The sequence below is a fragment of the Theropithecus gelada genome, chromosome 14 (assembly GCF_003255815.1).
Source record: "Theropithecus gelada isolate Dixy chromosome 14, Tgel_1.0, whole genome shotgun sequence".
NCBI classification, from domain to species: domain Eukaryota; kingdom Metazoa; phylum Chordata; class Mammalia; order Primates; family Cercopithecidae; genus Theropithecus; species Theropithecus gelada.
In genome coordinates this window covers 838537-858555 of record NC_037682.1, presented here as the reverse complement: position 1 = coordinate 858555, position 20019 = coordinate 838537, and the positions used below count along the sequence as shown (strand labels likewise).

Below are 20019 nucleotides of genomic sequence, written 5' to 3'. Positions count from 1 at the left end.
ACCTGCAGTCACACCTGTAGCCCCCTCTGCCAAGAGATCCACACCGAGGCGGCGTCGGTGGCTACAAGCCCTCAGTCCACACCTGTGACCCCCACCACCTGTGACACCTGGCCACACCTGTGGACACCTGACACCTGGCCACACGACCTGTGGACACCTGACACCTGGCCACACGACCTGTGGCCGCGGCCTGGCGTCTGCAGTGACAGGAGCCCTTACCTCCCCTGCTGTAACACCTGACCGCCACCCAACTGCCCCTGCAGAGGGAGCAATGGCCTTGGCTCCTGAGAGGTAAGAGCCCGGCCCACCTTCTCCAGATGCCCGTCCCCGAGCGCCCTGCAGCCAGCCCTGACTCTCCGCGGCCGGGCACCCGCAGGGCGGCCCCACGCGTGCTGTTCGGAGAGTGGCTCCTTGGAGAGATCAGCAGCGGCTGCTATGAGGGGCTGCAGTGGCTGGACGAGGCCCGCACCTGCTTCCGCGTGCCCTGGAAGCACTTCGCGCGCAAGGACCTGAGCGAGGCTGACGCGCGCATCTTCAAGGTGGCACCCCGGCCCCGTCCCGGGTGGGAGGACGCGCCTAGGACCCCGCGGGCCCAGCCCACGTGTTCTCTCCCCCTCTTCAGGCCTGGGCCGTGGCCCGCGGCAGGTGGCCGCCTAGCAGCAGAGGAGGTGACCCGCCGCCCCCCGAGGCTGAGGCTGCGGAGCGCGCCGGCTGGAAAACCAACTTCCGCTGCGCACTGCGCAGCACGCGCCGCTTCGTGATGCTGCGAGATAACTCGGGCGACCCGGCCGACCCGCACAAGGTGTACGCGCTGAGCCCGGAGCTGGGCTGGCGAGGTGAGCGACGCCGGCTGCCAAGCGCGTTGGCATTCGTCCTGCCTGGGGAAAGAACATTCTCTGGATCAGAATTGGGTTTTTAGCAGCCGTTCCGGGAGAGGCTGCCAGCAGGCCCAGGACAGTTGGAGCCGCATCCCCACCTCGTTAGGCCGCAGCACAAGGAAGCTGGTGCGGGTTACGCCAGGCTCTTGTTGCGTCTCTCACCCTGGTCTCGGAGCCTGACACCTGCCTCATTCTCCCTCAGAAGGCCCAGGCACGGACCAGACTGAGGCAGAGGCCCCCGCGGCTGTCCGGCCACCGCAGGTAGTCTTCTCTCTGCCTGCCTCTCCTCCTGCCAGGCCGCGGAGCTGCTTATGCTGACCCTGACTTTTCCTTACAGGGCAGGCCCCCAGGGCCATTCCTGGCACACAGAGATGCTGGACTCCAAGCCCCAGGCCCCCTCCCTGCCCCAGCTGGTGACAAGGGGGACCTCCTGCTCCAGGCAGTGCAACAGAGCTGCCTGGCGGACCATCTGCTGACAGCGTCATGGGGGGCAGACCCAGTCCCAGCCCAGGCTCCTGGAGAGGGACAACAGGGTCTTCCCCTGACTGGGGCCTGTGCTGGAGGTGTGGGCAGTGCCGTGGAGGGGTGTGTGTGGGGGGGAAAGCATGGGAGGGGCCAGTGCACCTGGACGGACACTTAAGAAGGGGGCTGGGGATTGGGGAGCTGGAGAAGTAGGAAGGGACCACATTCCCACTGACCTCCCCTCCTCAGGTCCAGGGCTCCCTGCTGGGGAGCTGTGCACATGGGCAGTAGAAGCAACCCCTAGCCCCGGGCCCCAGCCCGCGGCGCTAATGACAGGTGAGAGGGGTAGGGGTTGGGGGGCCTGGGGCACAGGGAGGGGCTGGGGATGAGGTACCAGCACAGGATTCCCTTCCCGATGCAGGCGAGGCCACGGCCCCAGAGCCCCCGCACCAGGCAGAGCCATACCTGGCACCCTCCCCAAGTGCCTGCACTGCGGGGCAAGGTGAGTGGGTCCTGGGAAGGGGACAGCCTGTCCCTGCCCACCTCTGCCGCTCACAGCTTGGTCTCCACACAGAGCCCAGCCCAGGGGCGCTGGACGTGACCATCATGTACAAGGGCCGCACAGTGCTACAGAAGGTGGTGGGGCACCCGAGCTGCATGTTCCTGTACGGCCCCCCAGACCCGGCTGTCCGGGCCACAGACCCCCAGCAGGTAGCATTCCCCAGCCCTGCTGAGCTCCCCGACCAGAAGCAGCTGCGCTACACGGAGGAACTGCTGCGGCACGTGGCCCCTGGGCTGCAGCTGGAGCTTCGGGGGCCACAGCTGTGGGCCCGGCGCATGGGCAAGTGCAAGGTGTACTGGGAGGTGGGTGGCCCCCCGGGCTCCGCCAGCCCCTCCACCCCAGCCTGCCTGCTGCCTCGGAACTGCGACACCCCCATCTTTGACTTCAGAGTCTTCTTCCGAGGTCAGTGAGGCTCCTGCCTGGGGGGCTGTCTCCAGGGGCCCCTGGGAGCATGTGTCTGCCAGATACTCAGCAGCGCCCCCTTCTCCAGAGCTGGTGGAATTCCGGGCACGGCAGCGCCGCGGCTCCCCCTGCTATACCATCTACCTGGGCTTCGGGCAGGACCTGTCAGCCAGGAGGCCCAAGGAGAAGAGCCTGGTCCTGGTGAAGGTGAGACCAGAGCCTCAGGGCCTGGGGAGGGGGAGGGGAGGCCACGCGCTGGGTCACTGACACACGCCCGATGCCCTCCTGGCAGCTGGAGCCCTGGCTGTGCCGAGTGCACCTGGAGGGCACGCAACGTGAGGGTGTGTCTTCGCTGGATAGCGGCAGCCTCAGCCTCTGTCTGTCCAGCACCAACAGCCTCTATGATGACATTGAGTGCTTGCTCATGGAGCTGGAGCAGCCCGTCTAGAGCCCAGTCTAATAAAGAGAACTCCAGCACACACACTGACGTCTTGGCTGGCGGGGAAATGGGTGCAGGCTGAACACGGGTGAGGCCCAGGGAGGGAGGGGACCTCCCTGCACACCAACTCACTTCTGTCTTCACCACACACATTACATCCAAGCCTTGATTCAAAGAACAAGGCCCTTGAGAGGCAGGTGGCCACCAAAGCCACTCCCACCAGCTGTGCTGAGGGCAGGGACGACATTTTCCCATGCCCGACACCTGTCACCAGCCCTCGGGCTGCCACTGCTGCACCCTGCCTCCAGGAGGCAACTGTGCTGAGTGCAAACTTGAGCAATTATTTACAAGAGCACAACGTAATTGGAAAAGAGAAAGTAAAGAGATTCCTAATTCAGAGGCAGAGGTACACAGCAGCTGCTAGCGGGAGACCACCAGAGATTTATCAAGGACACGCCACCCTACCAGGAGCCCCTCCTGGCCACCAAACGCTTTATCTTCCAAGTATTAAATCAATCAAGAGGTTTCTAAAGATAATCCATTTTTGATAAATTAGAATGGAAACAGTGTATCTATAATATACATACAAAAGTGTCCAGTTTTCAACTGTGAGCAAGACAGACGCACAGACCAGGTGTCAGCGCAGGAACCCGATGGTGGGCATGCTGGTGCCCCCGTTTCCCACCACTCCCAACAGCTCCCCGGGCAAGGCCCGTGACTGCCTGGCCTCAGCCCTCGGCCCCCTGGGTGGGCGGCTCCTCGCCGGCCTCTGGCTTCTTGTGCCTGCGCATGTGCCTGTACTTATCCACGTACGCCTTCACCAGGTTGGCCACCTTCACAGGGTTGATCTCCCCACTCTTGCTGTGGCAGATCTGGAGAAAGAGGAGCAATCACCAAATGCCCTTTCCCATCCAGATGTTCCGGGCCGGAGCCCAGGGCCGAAGCTGGGGTCCCTCGCCTGCCCTGCTCAGAAGCAGACCCTGGGTGCGGCACGCAGACAGCGGCAGGGGCCGCCCCACCTGCCCTCCTGGCATGGGAGATCCCCGTCCTGCTCGCTATGCCGCTCACAGGGCCACCGAGGGTTCCACGGTGTCAGGGGGAGCATGGGCTGAGACGTCACCAGGCACCTGCTCACTCTGGGGGTCTTGTTCTCCCACCTGTACACTGGGCGTGGCCTGGGTAATTTTACATATTGCAAAACACGTCTGCGTGGGCCTCGCAGGCACTGAGGCAACCTTCTTCCTAACCATCTGCCAGGGGCAGCCACAGGCGAACCCACCTGACCCCAGGCCTGCAGGATGTGGCAACACAGCCACCTGCCCTGGCTGGCTGACCTCGGACCTGCATTCACGGTCACCCCAAAGTCCGTGTTGACGAGACAGCAGCGACGGGCTGCCCGTGACCCCGAGCCCCACACACAGGCTCGCGCGCAGCCCACCTTCTGCACGGCCTTGCGCAGGATGTCCTTGTACTCCTCCTTGGTCACCTCCCTCTTCTGGTAGAAGGGCTTGATGGCCAGTTTCACCTCCTCCACAGCACGCTCCTGCATGTGCAGCTTCTTCATGTACTAGAGGGGGACAAATGTGTGACGCAGCCAGGCAGGGGGCCTGGAGTCCCTCTGGCCAGAGGCACTGTGGTTCTGGACACCCTTCCAGTTCTGGAGGCACAGGGACTGGCTTCCACCCCTAAATTCAGCCCCGACAACTTTAGTTTCACAATGAGACAGGAACTCGGGGAAAGTGGGAGGAGGCAGGACTCACCTCTTCCTTCTTGGTTTTCTCTGCAGCCAGCCTGGGAGCCGGGGTCTTCTCCTCTGAGTTGCTGGCTGCAGTGGCTTGACTGGCTGGCTCTGAGGCTGGGGTCAGGGCAGTGGGCACTGGGGCCAGGGTCTGTGCTGCCCCACAGCCCACTAGCGGCAGGCTCCCCTGCAGGATGAACTGGACCGTGGGCTGGCTGACCAGCGCGCAGGGTGGGATGCTTGAGGGCTGGGCTGGGGCAGGTGGCAGGCTGGGGCTGTAAACCTGGGAAGGACACCTCTGCTGAGCACCGGGTCCTATGGCTGGCAGCTCTGCCCAGGAGCCGTGAGGCCTCAGCCCCAGCCTCGTGTGGCGTGTGTGGCACGGGTGCCAGGCCACTGCCCACAGCCCACAGCCCTCCAGCCCAGGCACCCACCTGAGAGGGGTCTGTGTCTGGGAACCCAGGCTCCGGAAGCACATGACTAGGAAGGGGCAGCTCGGAGAACGCCTGCCTGACCCCTGTGGGGGCCACGTCCTCCACATCCCAGGCTCCTTCTCGGGGCTTCTGTGGCCTGTGAAACAGTGCCCCTGGGGGCCCGACAGACAGGGAGGTGGGTGCTCTGTGCCCGCCCCTGCCCAGAATGCTGTTTCACGGCTGGAAAAATCCAGAAAAGCGCCAGGAGCAAGGACCACAGAGCAGCCCTCAGATCCACCCCCAGCAGCAAGGGAAGGTTGCGAGGTGTGCCAGCTCCTAGCCACTGATCCCCCACCATGACCTGCTCTGCCCGCCTGCAGGAGACCCCCGCACCCACTATCCCAGCCTTCCCTGGCTCCAGAAGCTCCCTGTGGTGCGCGGGACCCTACTCACTCAGGGTTCCTGTTCTCAACATGGGTTGGATTCACTAAGGGCTCTGTCCTCAGCGGGGGCCGGGGCCCTACTCACGGGGGGCTCTGTCCTCAGCGGGGGCCGGGGCCCTACTCACGGGGGGCTCTGTCCTCGGCAGGGGCGCTGCTCTCCGACTCCTGCAGGTTCCAGGTGACCCGCTTCACCAGGGCTCTGGACCGCAGCAGGGGGGTCTGCAAAACCACCTCCTCAGGCCGGGCTGCCTCGTGTGCGCTCCCGCTCACGGAGGGGCCGTCTTCCTTCCCCACAGGCGCCACATCCAGGGCACTGGGCGCCTGAGCCTTCTCAGCCACATCCGGCCTGAGCAAATGTGGCTCCTGGGGGTCCTCTGGCAGGGCTGGGGGCTGTGAAGGGTCTTCATCGTGCATCAGTGACACCTCCCTCTGGATGGCGGCCACGGCCAGGCTGGCTGGGGGCAACGCGGGCTCTGGTGGGAAGTCTCGCTCCGGGGAGGAGTCTGTGCTTTCGGGAGAAGGTGGCGAGCTCATGTCATCGAGCTGGATGAAAACAGCTTCACTTGAGAAATCGTCGAAGACGTGCCCGGCCTCCACGGAGTCGCCATAATCCAGGTCCAGGTCGTCGGGCTCACACTCGGCTGCCACCTCCAGGACAGGGGGGGCCTGCAGGGGGGCCTTGTCTGCCGTAGCCATCTCCACTGAGACATGTGCTTCCCCCAAGGCTGGTGACCTGGTGGGGAGGTCTTCCCGCCCTGGCTCCCCCTGTGCAAGGGGTGCTGGGGAAGCGTCCCTCACAGGCCCCTTCCTCTCTGGGGAATGGGACCGGGGCCTCGGCCGCTTCTCACGGGACCGTGGCCGCCTGTGCTCCCGCGCCCTGCGCTCCGAGCTTGGGGACCGGGACCTCCGCTTCCTCCGGTCTCGGGGCCATGCCACGCTCTCCTTCCTGTCTGGCCGTTCGTGGCTGCGTTCCCGCTGGTGCTTGTGCCTGTGGAGCCTCTCCAGGCTGCTGGTGGGGGAGCACTCCCTTCCCCGAGGCCTGGGCGGCGATCTCCTTTTCTTCTTCTTCCTGCTCTCATAGGGCTCGTAGGAAGAACTGCCGGGGCTCCCCGAGCGCGACCGGGACGTCCTCCGGCTGTGGCCCCAGGGGCCCCGCCTGTGCTCCCTGCTCCTGTCCTTGGCTTTCTTCCTCTTAGCTCGTTCTCGGCTGCTGGAGCGGTCGCTGGAGGACCGCCGGCTCTTGGCCTTGGACCGCTGCCTCCTGGGGCGCTCCTCACCCACTGACGGTGACGCTGACCTCGAGCTCCTGTCCCTGGATTCAGAGCGCGTCCCAGAGCGCGTCCGTCGGTGCTCCCTGGCCACCCTCTTCCTCTTGGCCTTCTTCCTGCTGCGGGAGCTGGATGTGGAGCGGGACCGGGAAGGGGGCCTGAGCTCCACCACTCTGTGGGTGGCCGCCTGCGGCATGTCCGGGCTGGGCGGGGCTTCTGGCTGCACGACAGTCACACAGGTCACCGTCCGCTCCTCAGAGCCAAAGAAGGTGCTGCAAGACGCCCCATCCTCCTCGTCCCAGGGCTCCAGCGGAGATGGCCTCCGCACCCGGGCAGCCAGGCCCTGGCTCTCCGCAGGCTCCTCTCGCTCCGTGTCAGAGGCCCCCTCGGCAGCCACTGCACCCCGGAGCTGGGACACAGTAGAGGACGGCCCAAGAGGGGGCTCAGGCTCTGTCCCAAAGATGCTCTCCACTGTGTAGGAGGTGACGCAGCGCACAGCCTGAACCGTCTGGGCCTTCGGGCTTTTGATGGAGATGGTTCGTGTGATCTCAGAGGGCAGGAGGCCAGGGCCAGACCTCTCGGGGCTGCTGCTCGGGGCACTAGAGTCGGAGCCGGTGGGGTCAGACGGGTCGTAGACCTCACTCCGGAGCGGCTTCGTCTTCTTGATGGAGAAGAGAGGCGAGGGGTTCTCCTTCCTCTGCTCCTTGCTGTCCACGGGCCGGAACGTGTTACAGAAGCCGGGGCTGGAGAGCTGGCTGGAATGGGCCATGTTTCCAGGAATATTGATCCGGAAGCTCTCAAAGGTCGACCCAACCCCTTTCCCTCTTGATGGTCCCAGCGGGGCCATACTGCCATGGGAGCTGGGGGCTGGGGGCCGGGAGCTGCCTGTGTGCGTGCCGGGCTCCCGGGGGACCCTGCTGCTGGCCTCGCTCTCTGCCCGCGTGCCTCGCCCTGGCTGCCCGGCGCCCTCCCTGCCAGTCAGCCGGCTAATGCAGGCGCTGGGGATCTCGATGCTTTGCCCGTGGGCTGGGGCCGCGCCCCATCTGCCGCCAGCGTCCTCTCTCCTGATCTTTGGTATCCTGGGCAGCTCAGAGATGTCTGTTCTTTTGGGCGCGGGTTTCAGGGGAGGCCCTGGCACTGCACTGCGACATGGGGGGTTAGAATCTCTGCTTGAGATCTTAGACGCGGCAGAAGCAAGGGGCAAAGTGTGCTTGTTGGTGCCGTTGAACTGGGGGCTGGGACTCTGTCTGAAGCCAGGCGCGCTCCCATTGGACAAGTTCCGAGCCTGAACCGACCCAGGGGTTGCTGACGAGTCCGGCCTCACAGGTGCGCCCGAGGTGCGGGCGGGGATGCAGGACCTGCCTTGACAGCTTAGCCCTGTGCTCTGTGGCCTGTTTCCTGAGGGGCCTTGGGCTGGGCTCCCTGAGGGCAGTGCTCGGGGCCGCAGGCAGTCCTTAGATCCTTCTTCCCCTCTGGACCGACTGCCTGAGTTTCGCTGAAAAGAAACTGGAGCTAAAAAACAAAAAAGTCAATGGCAATCATTTCCCACCCACTCTTCTTAAATGTCAGTGGTTTAACTTTTATCACAACTGGTTTTCTGTGAGGTCGTGCACTTTAAACTCCCGTTTGCCTGCTGAGGTGGACACCTTGTCTTTCCACACCCGGAGAGCTGCTTCAACAGCCGCTCTGTGGATGACAAAGTACAGGGCCTGAGGCCATTAGGACGCTATTAACCGGGGCAGGGGCAGTTCCCCAGCAGGACATGTTTTTTTTTTTTTTTTTTGAGACGGAGTCTCACTCTGTCGCCCAGGCTGGAGTGCAGTGGCCGGATCTCAGCTCACTGCAAGCTCCGCCTCCCGGGTTCACGCCATTCTCCCGCCTCAGCCTCCCGAGTAACTGGGACTACAGGCGCCCGCCACCTCGCCCGGCTAGTTTTTTGTATTTTTTTTTAGTAGAGACGGGGTTTCACCATGTTAGCCAGGATGGTCTCGATCTCCTGACCTCGTGATCCGCCCGTCTCGGCCTCCCAAAGTGCTGGGATTACAGGCTTGAGCCACCGCGCCCGGCCAGGACATGTTCTTAACCAGGTACTAGGGGCCGCGCTCTGAAGCTGTGGGGCTGGGTAAGAACTCAGAGCTAACTGGGAAACTGCTCAAAAAGGGAAATCAATGGAGAAAAATGGCTGAGGAATAGTCCCCCAACTTCAATTACATCTTCTGTGACTGAGACATGGGCTGAGTGCTGGGAACAGCCTGAGGACCAGCAGCCCACAGAGGAAGGCAGCTGTGGCAGGGAGGTGCTCACCCGCCCTCTTGGCGCTGAGGGAGCCATCACGGTGGATGATGATGTCACTGCTGCCCAGCATCAGGAGGCTCTGGCCCGACAGGATACTGCCCAGCAGGTCAGGCACTGGCTCCTCCTCCAAGTCTGGCTCTGGCACCGCAGCAGGGAGATGCCTCCTGTGGGCACAGACCCAAGGCCCTGCTATCACTGCCTCCCACAGCCTAAGGACCGGCACCCAGGCAGAGCCCTGCAGCAGGCAGGAGCCGGGAAGAGTGGGGCTGGGCGGGGCCTGCGCCTCCCCCACAGTCCTGGCTCCGGCTGCTGTTCTAAGAGGTGCCCACCAGGGCCTCCCAGAGGGAGGGAGGGAGCCCCACCCTCCAGCTCTGGCTCCAGGGAAACCAGGTGTTTTTGGGAGAAGTCACCTCTGGTGCCTCTGCCACCCCCAACTCCACCAACGGGCAGGAGGGGGCAGACAAGCATCTTTACCTGTTCTATTGGTTTTGGTCAATTTTTTTTTTTGTTCTTGTGGCGAAACAAAAGAACTGGCCAAAAGGTGACCTCTGATAACAGCCTTATTCACCAGAGCCACTGCTCCTGCCCGAGGCGGTGTCCCTGTGCTGGTGGCTCTCAAGCCAGGGTGGGGGGCAGAGGGGCCAACCTCGTGGAGCTGCAGCAACTCCAGTCCACACTCACGGGCAGGCCGTGGCCTCTGACTCACGACAGGCTGCAGCACTGCCTCACGCCAAGAGCCGACTGATAAGCGTGACAGCTGATGGGGAGTGCTGAGGCCACCCAGGGCCACCCTGGAACCCCCATCTGCTGCCCCACTGCTGCCCTCACCTCCCCAGAAGCCTTTGCTCTCACACACCTGGAAAGCCCCATGGAGACGGGCCTGGCCACGGGCTGGTGGGACTGCAGGGCTGACCGGGACAGAGCCCGTCTCTTGGCACTCAGAGGGGAAAGAGGGTTTGCAGAAAGTTCTTCACTGCTAGAGGGGAGGACACAGGCCAAAGGGAACAGGTGACTCCCAGCTCCCAGAACCCGCAGCCCAGGGAGACGGCACGGACGAGGATGGCCGAGCACTGGCCACGTGGCGGCACGTGTGATTCAGGCCCCGCACCAGACCTGTAAGTTCCACGCTGCCCACCTGCACTGAGTGTGGTGGTGGAGGAATGGTCACCCTCACTCACAAACACAAAACCTAACGCCTCCACATGCACCTCGGGTACCATGCCCACAGCCCCCAGAGAGAGGAGCGGGTGCCCAGGCAGGACCATCACCAGTTCGGTCACCTGTCGAAGGGGTCCAGCTCATAGGGGTCTCCAAACAGAGACAGAGATGCAGCTCCAATATCCGCTCTCAGCAGCCCCAAGGAGGGCTCCACTGGCTTCAACACTGATGGGATGCAGCTGCTGTGAACAGGCCTGCGTAGGCCCAGCGTCCGTGCAATTCGAGAGCGAGTGGTGGCTTCACTCTGAATCCAGTAACAACGAAAAAGATGAACAGAGAGACGGGGATGGCATCTACGAGGGCTCTGTAAATGCCATGTGAAGGCTTCATCAGCAACAGCGAACACTAGGGCGGGAAAACACTAAGCCAAAGTCAACAGGCTTCGCAGGCACTGATCACTGACAAGCACACCCAGCGCCGCACACGTCGGCTGCGAAGCTCACTGCAGGTTATGAGAGGCTACCAGGGTGCTGCAGTGTCACCATCACGTGGTACTTAGCATTAAGTGAAAACTCACATAGAGGGAAAAAAAAAATTCAACTGATGGCTGACAGTAAAACCCCTCGAAGGCCGGGCGCGGTGGCTGACACCTGGAATCCCAGCATTCTGCAGGCTGAGGCGGGCAGATCATTTGAGGCCAGCTTGAGACCAGCCTGGCCAACATGGCAAAACCATCTCTACTAAAAATACAAAAATCAGCCGGGCGTAGTGGCAGGTGCCTGTCATCCCAGCTACTCAGGAGGCTGAGGCAGCAGAATTGCTTGAAACTGGGAGGCGGAGGCTGCAGTGAGTAGAGATCGCACCACTGCACTCCAGCCTGGGTGACAGAGCGAGACTCCGTCTCGAAAACAAAAACACAAACCAAAAAAACCAAAAAACCCTTGAGAAGAAGACACAAATATAGATTTTAAGCGCTGTCATTCCTAAATTATGAAAACTCCTAAGAGTTACTAGCTATTTCCTTCTGATTCCAGGCACAGCGGACAGAGCAGCCTCCCGCTGTGGCTGGGACAGCACGGTCTGAAGGCAGGCGCCGCCCCTCCCGAGGGCAAGCACCCTCACTTGCCACCAGGCCCCAGGCAGGGGTCCCAGCACGCTGTCTGCAGGAGAAGAAAGAACCACAGCAATGGCGCGCAGGCCAGCCCAGGACAAAACGCTCGGGAGGACGTCCAGGAGTGTTCTGGGCACAGGGATGGGAGAGGTGGTTCCAACCCACGCTCAGGGCACCCTGCAAAGCAAAGGGAGAGCCCAGGGGACCAGAGAACTGGGAAACGGCAGGTCCTTATCCAACACCTGGTCATGGCTTTAGCTTCTACTCACTCCAGGAATTCTGTCTGAATGAATAACCAGATGTTCGAATACTCCATTTAAAACTAAAATAAGGGGGCCAGATATGGTGGCTCACACCTGGAATCCCAGCACTTTGGGAGGCCAAGGCGGGCAGATCACCTGAGGTCGGGAGTTCAAGACCAGCCTGACCAACATGGAGAAACCCCATCTCTACTAAAAATACAAAATTAGCCGGGCGTGGTGGCGCATGCCTGTAATCCCAGCTATTTGGGAGGCTGAGACAGGAGAATTGCTTGAACTCAGGAGGCCGAGGTTGCAGTGAGCTGAGATCATACCACTGCACTCCAACCTGGGCAACAAGAGTGAAACTCTGTCTCAAAAACAAAAAAAACTAAAATATAGTTTTATATAAATGTGTACTATATAAGTTTATATTCACTAGGAAATGAATAATCATCTCGAGTATAAATTCACATAAAAATGCAGCAGACTTGGCGCTCACACCTGTAATCCCAGCACTTTTGGGAGGTCGAGGCAGGAGGATCGTTTGAGCCCAGGAGTTCAAGACCAGCTTGGGGAACATAGTGAGACCCCGTCTCTACCAAAAAAAAAAAAAAAAAAAAATTAGCTGGGTGAGGTGGTGTGAGCCTGTGGTCCCAGCTACTTGAGAGGCTGACGGGGGAGGATCACCTTGGCCTGGGAGGTCAAGGCGGCTACAGTGAGCCAGGATCATGTCACTGCACTCCAGCCTGGGTAACAGAACCAGACTCTGTCTCCGCCCCAACCTAAAACAAACAAAAACACTTTTTGAGGCTGAGGTGGACAAACTGCTTAAGCCCAGGAGTTTAAGACCAGCCTGGGCAACATGGCGAACCCCTGTGTCTACAAAAAATACGAAAATTAGCTGGGCACGGTGGGCTGTCCCAGCTACTCAGGAAGGATCACCTGGGCCTGGGGAGGCCAAGACTGCAGTGAGCTGGGATTGCGCCATTGTACTTCAGCCTGGGCCACAGAGTGATACAGTCTCAAAAAACAAAACAAAGGCCGGGCGCGGTGGCTCACGCCTATAATCCCAGCAGTTTGGGGGGCCGAGGCGGACAGATCACAAGGTCAGGAGGTTCAACACCAGCCTGACCAACATGGTGAAACCCTGTCTCTACTAAAAATACAAAAATTAGCTGGGCTTGGTGGCGCATGCGTATAATCCCAGCTACTCAGGAGGCTGAGGCAGGAGAATCGCTTGAACCCGGGAGGCGGAGGTTGCAATGAGCCGAGATCGCACCACTGCACTCAAGCCCAGGGACAGAGCGAGACTCCATCTCAAAAAACAAAAACAAACAAACAAACAAAAAGATTCAGCAAACACTTGAACAATGGCTGCAACTCAGTTTTTGTTTTGTTTTGTTTTTTTGAGGTAGACTTTTTCTCTCGTCTCCCAGGCTGGAGTGCAGTGGCGCCATCTCGGCTCACTGCAATCTCTGCCTCCTGGGGTTCAAGTGATTTTCCTGCCTCAGCCTCCTGAGGCTGGGACTACAGGTTCCTGCCACCACACCCGGCTAATTTTTAGTCTTTTTGGTCGAGATGGGGTTTTAGCATGTTGGCCAGGCTGGTCTTGAACTCCTGACCTCAGGTGATCTGTCTGCCTCGGCCCCCTCAAAGTGCTGGGATCACAGGCGTGAGCCACTGCACCCAGCCGCAATTCAAGTTTTTATATATTAAGGTGTTTTAAACATGCAGTCCGAGGTTATGCATTTAGTCCCGGTTTGAGCATCACAAACATGCACACAAATGACACACCCCCCTCCGCCCCATAAACACAGACAATAATTAGGGATCAACTAAAAATAAATATTAAATGTCTGGTCCATGATTTCGGATGAAAGGGGCCTGGGACAACGAAGGCCACGATGTAGACCAAGGAGGCCGCCCCCAGGGCCCAGCGAGCGTGGGTCAGAGGAGGTGGACGGGGCCGTCAGACACGGCTTGTGTCGCTCCTCAAAGCCAGGCTGGCCAGGTCTGCCTGAAACCCACAACTGCTCCCAGGGGCCTCTGCCAGAGGGGCTTGCATGGCCTGGCTCACACCGGGCTCCCCGACCAGCGGATGGATGGCTTCAGGAAGGTTCCTGGGGGGCACACGACCAGCCCTCAGCCCCTCCGTGTGCCTTAGGAAACAGCTGGCCTCAAGCCCATCTTCAGTCTGTGTTACAGAAACGTTCATTTCCATCAGCAAATCGCTGAGTAAATACAGAGAAGCAGTGACGATGGCGGTCCCCGCTCCGTAACCGCGAGGCCGGCGGAGGCTCAGGCGCTGCCACCCAACGCTCACCTTTACCTTCTTCCCTTTTCTCTTCTTCACTCGATGTTGGCGTTTCTTAGATCTTGTCGCTGAGCCCTTACTTTTTGCGGATGGTCCGGACGGGGTTTTCTTTCTTCCCGGCACTTTCTTCCGTCTTCCTAAGGAGAGGAGGTTGAAGTCTGTGCTTCTCTGTGCTGGGCCCTCCCCACCCCATTCCTGCGAGTCCAGCCCAGAGGACGGAGCCCAGGAGCTGGCACAGCAGGACCACACGCACTGCCTTGCATTTTTTTTTTTTCTTTTTTTTGAGACAGGCTTTTGCTCTGTCACGCAGGCTGGAGTGCAGTGGCATGATCTCAGCTCACAGCAGGCTCAAACTCCTGGGCTCAAGTGATTCTCCTGCCTCAGCCTCCCAAGCAGCTTGAACTACGGGCATGCACCACCGTGCCCAGCTCATTGTCTTTATAGATAGGGCTCACCATGTCGCCCAAGCTGGTCTCTGGGCTCCAGCAATCCTCCTGCCTCAGCCTCCTAAAGAGCTAGGATTACAGGTGTGAGCCACTGCCCCTGCCCAGATTTTTTTTTTTTTTTGACACGGAGCCTTGCTCTGTCACCAAGGCTGAAGTACACTGGTGTGATCTCGGCTCACTGCAACCTCTGCCTCTCGGGTTCAAGCGATTCTCCTGCCTCAGCCTCCTGAGTACCTGGGATTACAGGCGCCCGCCACCACACCCGGCTAATTTTTGTATTTTTTTTTTTTTTGGAGACGGAGTCTCACTCTGTCGCCCAGGCTGGAGTGCAGTGGTGCAATCTCAGCTCACTGCAAGCTCCACCTCCCAGGTTCATGCCATTCTCCTGCCTCAGCCTCTTGAGTAGGTGGGACTACAGGTGCCCGCCACCATGTCTAGCTAATTTTTTGTATTTTTAGTAGAGATGGGGTTTCACCGTGTTAGCCAGGATTGTCTAAATCTTCTGACCTCGTGATCCACCCACCTTGGCCTCCCAAAGTGCTGGGATTACAGGCGCGAGCCACTGCGCCCGGCCCTAAAGTTTTTTAAAAAGAGAAATAAACCATATATTTGTATATATATTTTTGGAGACAAAGACTCACTCTCTCAACCAGGCTGGACTGCAGTGGCGCCATCTCAAACTCCTGGCCTCAAGCTATCCACCTGCCCCAGCCTCCCAGAGTGCTGGGATTACAGGCTACTCAGGAGGCTGAGGCACCACAACTGCTTGAGCCTGGGAGGCAGAGGTTGCAGTGAGCTGAGATCACGCCACTGCACTCCAGCCTGGGCAAGATGAAATCCTGTCTCAATAAAAAAAGGAATAAAAATAACATGTTCCTACTGGGGGGAGAGACAGAAAATGAGCAGCATCTAAGAGCAGAGCCTGACCTCCCTGAGTGTACCATTAAATATCTTACATAATTATGAAGCAGGGCCGGGCACCATAGCTCACACTCATAATCCCAGCACTTTGGGAGGCCAAGGCAGGTGGATTGCTTGGGGCCAGGAGTTCAAGACCAGCCTGGCCAACAAGGTAAAACCTTGTCTCTACGAAAATAATAAAAATTAGCCGGGCATGGTGGTGGTGCACCTGTAGTCCCAGCTACTCAGGAGGCTGAGGGAGGAGAATCACTTGAACTGGGGAGGTGGAGGTTGCAGTGAGCTGAGATCCCACCACTGCACTCCAGCTCCACAGTGAGACTCTCTCTCAAAAAACAAAAAAAGAAAAAAGAGAGAAACTATGAAAGAAAACTAAATTAGAAAAAAGCACACAGTGACAATGGAAAGTAAAATGATACAAACAAACTATAGCTGTGCCCCTTGGTACAAACACCAGAGAAGAACTCTCCTGAGAGACTTTAACACAAATGAACTCGCTGCACATCTGTAGTGACATAAAGATTAAAAAATGTTTAACCGCAAAAACACCCAGCATTTCAGTCCAAATTCATCTTCCTGGGGTGTTTGACAAGGTGCGGTCGACGGCTCTCCCCAGGAGCTGCCCGTTAGTTTTAAGGGAGAATTAGTCACCTCACAGTGGACGTCTGAGAACCAAGTAATTGAAGTTAACCAGCACTGGGACAAAATTACCAAAACTCACAGAAAAGGACTGAAAAACCTGAACAGGGCAGAAGCAAGACAAGACGCAAAATCACTCATCTCAACTCAGCCCCCACAGAAAAGCCCAGGCCCAGATGGCTTCAGAGCATATTGAGACAAATGTTTACAGCAAAAATAACAAGACTGCTTCCATAAACCTCAGGAGGCAATCCTTCCAGAAAGCAGAGGGGAACAATTTGGGAAGGCTGGCACCATCCTGGTAACGCCAGAGGCAGTGTGGTCACAGGTCGGCACGTCAAACCTACACCGTGTAGTGTTTTCAGCTGAGAAGATTAAGTTGCAGACAGAAGAAACGGAAATGCCCACAGCCCTGGCCTTGAGGGAAGCAGCGAGTGGGCGTGGGTCCCAGCACGTGGCTGGCGGGAGAGTCCATCCCGCGAGGCTTACTTGTCCTCCTCTTCCGTCGGGCGGGAGTGCGCGGCGTCAGGGGGCGCTGATACACGGCGGTGCTCAGGCCAGTAGCCACGGCCTCGATGGCTTCGTCCAGCAGGGGAGACCCAAGGCGTCCTGGTGTGTGCTACAGGCAAAGGGGCGGTGCCGTCAGGTGCCCTTGGGGCCTCAGCCGGGCCGGCGCAGACCCCAACTGGAGCCCAGAGCACAGCCCGCAACGGCAGCCAGAGAAGCAGGACAGCCTCCCCACCCGCCACCCACAGCAGCCACGGCCCGGCCTTCCTCTCCCTTGCCAGACAGGTTGCCCAGCACTCCCACGGGGGCAAGGCCCGGACAGCCTAGGACGGGTCTGGGGGGCAAGCTCAGGGCCAGAATGGAGGGCGAGGACAGGCAGACACCAAGGACAGTGGAGTTCTTGGTGGAGGAAGAAGGACACAGGGCGGAGCTCAGAGCAGAGCCCATGGCAAGCCCTGAGAGCTGGGCTCCTGCACAGGTGTGGGGGCGGTACGCAGCAGGGACAAGGCAAGGGGCAGGCAGGTGGGGGACAGACAGCATCCCAGGGGCACAGGGGAGAGCACCAGTCACTGTGGTGGGTGCGGCACAGGTGCTGGGCAGGGCACTGGAGAGGGACAGCCCCCACCCCACCGAGGCTTCTCAGTCCCCTCCAAATTCAGCGTTAGGCTTGCCAAGGGCACACACCAGATGCCCACAGCCCAGACCCTCCTGCTTGTCCAATGCCCAGAGAAAGGCTGCTGTGAGGACGGAGGCCGCAGGGAGCACCTGAAACTGAGCACCAGGTCCAGCGCAAGAGGAAGGCGCTCACAGGCGCCTGGAGGGAGTGGTGCTGGCACGTGGCCTGGGGAACAAGGGGGTTTCCTAGAGCCCCCACCCCCAGGGCCAGGCTCCATTTGCCCCTCAGCACCTGGCTCCAGCTGCTCGGAGAGGCAGCCTCACCTTGGGCCGCTGGGCTCACCCCGGGGTGCACTCACCTGCTCCCCTTAGCAGGCCGAGGAACACAAGCCACGGGGGCCAGGCAGACCCCACAGTGCCAACGACGCCTCTCCCAGCCACCCAGGCCGCTGAGACCACACTGGGCAGCTGGGACTCTGGGACAGGCGTCGGGGCCGGGCCACCCACCCAGGCCGCTGAGACCACTCTGGGCAGGCATCAGGGCTGGGCCACCCACCTGGACCCTCCTGGCCGTGGAGATCCGGTTCCGGTTCACGGTTGCTCTGACTCTCTCACTCTGCCGCGTCCTGGCGATCACCCGGGTCCTACCTGCTCGAGGCCGAAGCCTGCTGGTGGTGGGCACCACATCGGCCAAGAGCAGGGAGACCTCCTCCTCACTCACGGGACCCGCATCTGGGAAGAATCACCAGGGCTGATGTGCCACACTCACAGGCCACACACCTTCCCCAGCGGCTCCCCCCGTGGCTACCGGCCACACAGCAGCCCTGGCTTAGGCTGACCTGTGCATGGGACACAGGGCTGCTCATGGAGCCTGGTGCTTCTACCACTGAGGACCGGAACCCCCCAGCCAATGGACCCCACACACAGCCCTGAGAAGACGAGCCTGAGACAGCCCGAGACGTCTTCCCCACGCGGCAGCCGACCCCAACCCCGGGGCTGCAGAGCAGACGGTGAGAAGGCCCATGCGCGCCTTGAGATGGGAGCAGCGTCCTCACCAGCGGCAAGGACAACGCCAGGGGCAGCACATTCCGGGCAGAACCACTCGTCCACCGGCACCTCCTGGAGAGGGGGGTCCAGGCATTCCATGTGGTACCTGCAGGAGAGAGCAGGCCCAGAGCAGAGCGTCCGGGTGCTGCTCACAGATTTCCCAAACCTCCTCCAGTGAGGGGACCACACAGCAGGCCTCCAACGGCACCCAAGTCTGTGACGCATTCCGTTAGGGGCTGACCTGCGTCCCCCAACAGTTCCTAGGAAGCCCTAACCCCCAATGTGACAGCAGGTGGAGATGGAACCTTTAAGGGGGTAATTCAGGCTGAACAAGGCTGCAGGATTGGTGTCCTCAGAGGAGGGAAGGCCAGGGGAGGACACAGCGGGGAGGCGGCCGTCTGTGAGAGGGAAGAAGGGCCTCCCCAGGAACCAGGCCTGCTGCTATCACAGACGTCCAGCTTCCAAAACCGAGAAAAGGAAGACCTGTGGTTTACGCTGCCCAGCCTGTGGTATCCTGACAGCAGCTGAGCCGACCACGACGCCCACCCAGAGGCCGACAGTGGCTCAGGCTGAGCTCCTGCGGTAGGTGCTGCCTCTGGGGGCCCTTCCCAGAGAGGCTTGTCTCACCCACCCGCACTCACGGGGTTTCAAACATCGCGCCTCACACCAAGCCAGTGAAGGAGGAGAAGGTTTCTTTGCTGAAAGGAAACTATATTTTAATTGTTTCTATCAAGCCTTGTAGGAAAGTAGTTTGGGAAGTGCTGCCACTGGTATGAGGTATCTGTGCCCCTCCAAGCAGCCGAGGCTCGGGAGTCTGTGCCGAGATCCTTGAAACTTCACCCCAAAGACCCCAGACAGCCCTGACTACGGCAAAAACAATCAAAGGAAGGGAGTCAAGCTGATGGTGTCCCTGAAAATTGAGCCTGAATTCAACTGAGCTTAACTACCACTTACTAACCACAGTGCTGAACTGTTCTAGGATCTAAGATACGAGTTAAACAAAAGTAAACCCATTCCCCCAAGAATCCTGCACCTAGGGCCGGGCGCGGTGGCTCAAGCCTGTAATCCCAGCACTTTGGGAGGCCGAGACGGGCGGATCACGAGGTCAGGAGATCAAGACCATCCTGGCTAACACGGTGAAACCCCATCTCTACTAAAAAATACAAAAATCTAGCCAGACGAGGTGGCGGGTGCCTGTAGTCCCAGCTACTCGGGAGGCTGAGGCAGGAGAATGGTGTGAACCCGGGAGGCGGAGCTTGCAGTGAGCTGAGATCCGGCCACTGCACTCCAGCCCAGGCGACAGAGCGAGACTCCGTCTCAAAAAAAAAAAAAAAAAAAAAAATCCTGCACCTAGGAGAAGGTGTCCGCCGTGTGGCCCTCGCTGGGGCCTCACACAAGAAAGACAGGAGACAGGTATGCAGGAAGAGAAGCAGACTCCCGCGCGCACGACACGCCCTGCCAGGCCAGCACAGAGGGGCGGCAGGTCGGGGGCAGTAGGAAGAGCCCTAACTAGGTCCCCTCCTAACATCTGCTCTTACACAAGTTCTCTGGGGGCAAAGGCAAGAACTGAGCAGTACCTTCTTTCAAAGAATTCCAAAGTCTGAAAAGGTCCAACCCACTTTCCCACCACTGAGCTCCAGCAACCTTGGAGGAGGCTGCGGCTCGACCTGAGGCCTGAGCAGAAGGCCCCTCTGTGCCTGGCAGGCGCCCATCCACAGCCAGGCCAGGCCTGTGTCCCCCACACTCACCCCGAAGAGACTGGCTGCAAGTTTAAATGCGAGCACAGGGACAAGGAGAGCTGCCAAGACTTGCCCAGCTACAGTGCAGGGACCTATGGCTCCACCTGCATGGGGAGCTTGGTGGCCCTGCTGAGAGCAGAATCGCCCTGCAGCTGAAGGTGCTCAGATCTGACCTGCCCAGGGAGGGGAGGGCCACATCTAACAGGCCTCAGCGAGCCCCTGTACTGCCTTCCTGGTGAACAGACTTTTAAATTAGATTGTAACTTAAAAAAAATCAAGAGGCCGGGCGCGGTGGCTCAAGCCTGTAATCCCAGCACTTTGGGAGGCCGAGATGGGCGGATCACGAGGTCAGGAGATCGAGACCATCCTGGCTGACACGGTGA

The 20019-nt window shown here is 59.7% G+C and overlaps 2 protein-coding genes across 5 annotated transcripts in view; one reads left to right on the top strand and one right to left on the bottom strand.

Moving 5' to 3' along the window:
* The first annotated feature begins 158 nt into the window (after nucleotides 1–158).
* IRF7 (interferon regulatory factor 7) lies at nucleotides 159–2781 on the top strand. 4 transcript variants are annotated; one of them, XM_025356758.1, is made up of 10 exons: nucleotides 240–291; nucleotides 377–539; nucleotides 623–836; nucleotides 1081–1139; nucleotides 1216–1441; nucleotides 1590–1676; nucleotides 1762–1842; nucleotides 1915–2304; nucleotides 2393–2511; nucleotides 2597–2775. In XM_025356758.1, exons 1-10 carry the CDS (start codon nucleotides 272–274, stop codon nucleotides 2750–2752), a joined length of 1515 nt encoding a protein of 504 aa, XP_025212543.1. In that variant the 5' UTR covers nucleotides 240–271; the 3' UTR covers nucleotides 2753–2775. The 4 variants fall into 4 exon arrangements, with proteins under 4 accessions (XP_025212542.1, XP_025212545.1, XP_025212543.1 ...); XM_025356757.1 differs by having other exon boundaries at nucleotides 159–539; nucleotides 2597–2781; XM_025356759.1 differs by lacking the exon at nucleotides 1590–1676.
* Nucleotides 2782–3106: 325 nt separating this feature from the next.
* Nucleotides 3107–20019, bottom strand: part of PHRF1 (PHD and ring finger domains 1) — a 28087-nt gene continuing 11174 nt past the window's right edge. The window contains exons 5-16 of the mRNA XM_025358475.1: nucleotides 17906–18003; nucleotides 17407–17582; nucleotides 16218–16347; nucleotides 13735–13862; nucleotides 10181–10362; nucleotides 9757–9876; nucleotides 8910–9064; nucleotides 5463–8117; nucleotides 4916–5067; nucleotides 4504–4764; nucleotides 4182–4310; nucleotides 3107–3615 (exon numbers count right to left, since the gene is read on the bottom strand). Coding sequence (XP_025214260.1) covers nucleotides 3472–3615; nucleotides 4182–4310; nucleotides 4504–4764; nucleotides 4916–5067; nucleotides 5463–8117; nucleotides 8910–9064; nucleotides 9757–9876; nucleotides 10181–10362; nucleotides 13735–13862; nucleotides 16218–16347; nucleotides 17407–17582; nucleotides 17906–18003 — 4330 coding nt within the window. The 3' untranslated portion in view covers nucleotides 3107–3471. The remainder of the gene's footprint in view (nucleotides 3616–4181; nucleotides 4311–4503; nucleotides 4765–4915; nucleotides 5068–5462; nucleotides 8118–8909; nucleotides 9065–9756; nucleotides 9877–10180; nucleotides 10363–13734; nucleotides 13863–16217; nucleotides 16348–17406; nucleotides 17583–17905; nucleotides 18004–20019) is intronic.

Bases quoted from the DNA above. Each gene is read 5' to 3' on its own strand.
- IRF7 (XM_025356757.1), top strand. From the start codon at position 318: ATGCCCGTCCCCGAGCGCCCTGCAGCCAGCCCTGACTCTCCGCGGCCG. The intron at 1,677-1,761 runs GTGAGAGGGGTA...TTCCCGATGCAG, and splicing joins GCCCGCGGCGCTAATGACAG to GCGAGGCCACGGCCCCAGAG. The intron at 2,305-2,392 runs GTCAGTGAGGCT...CCCCTTCTCCAG, and splicing joins CTTCAGAGTCTTCTTCCGAG to AGCTGGTGGAATTCCGGGCA.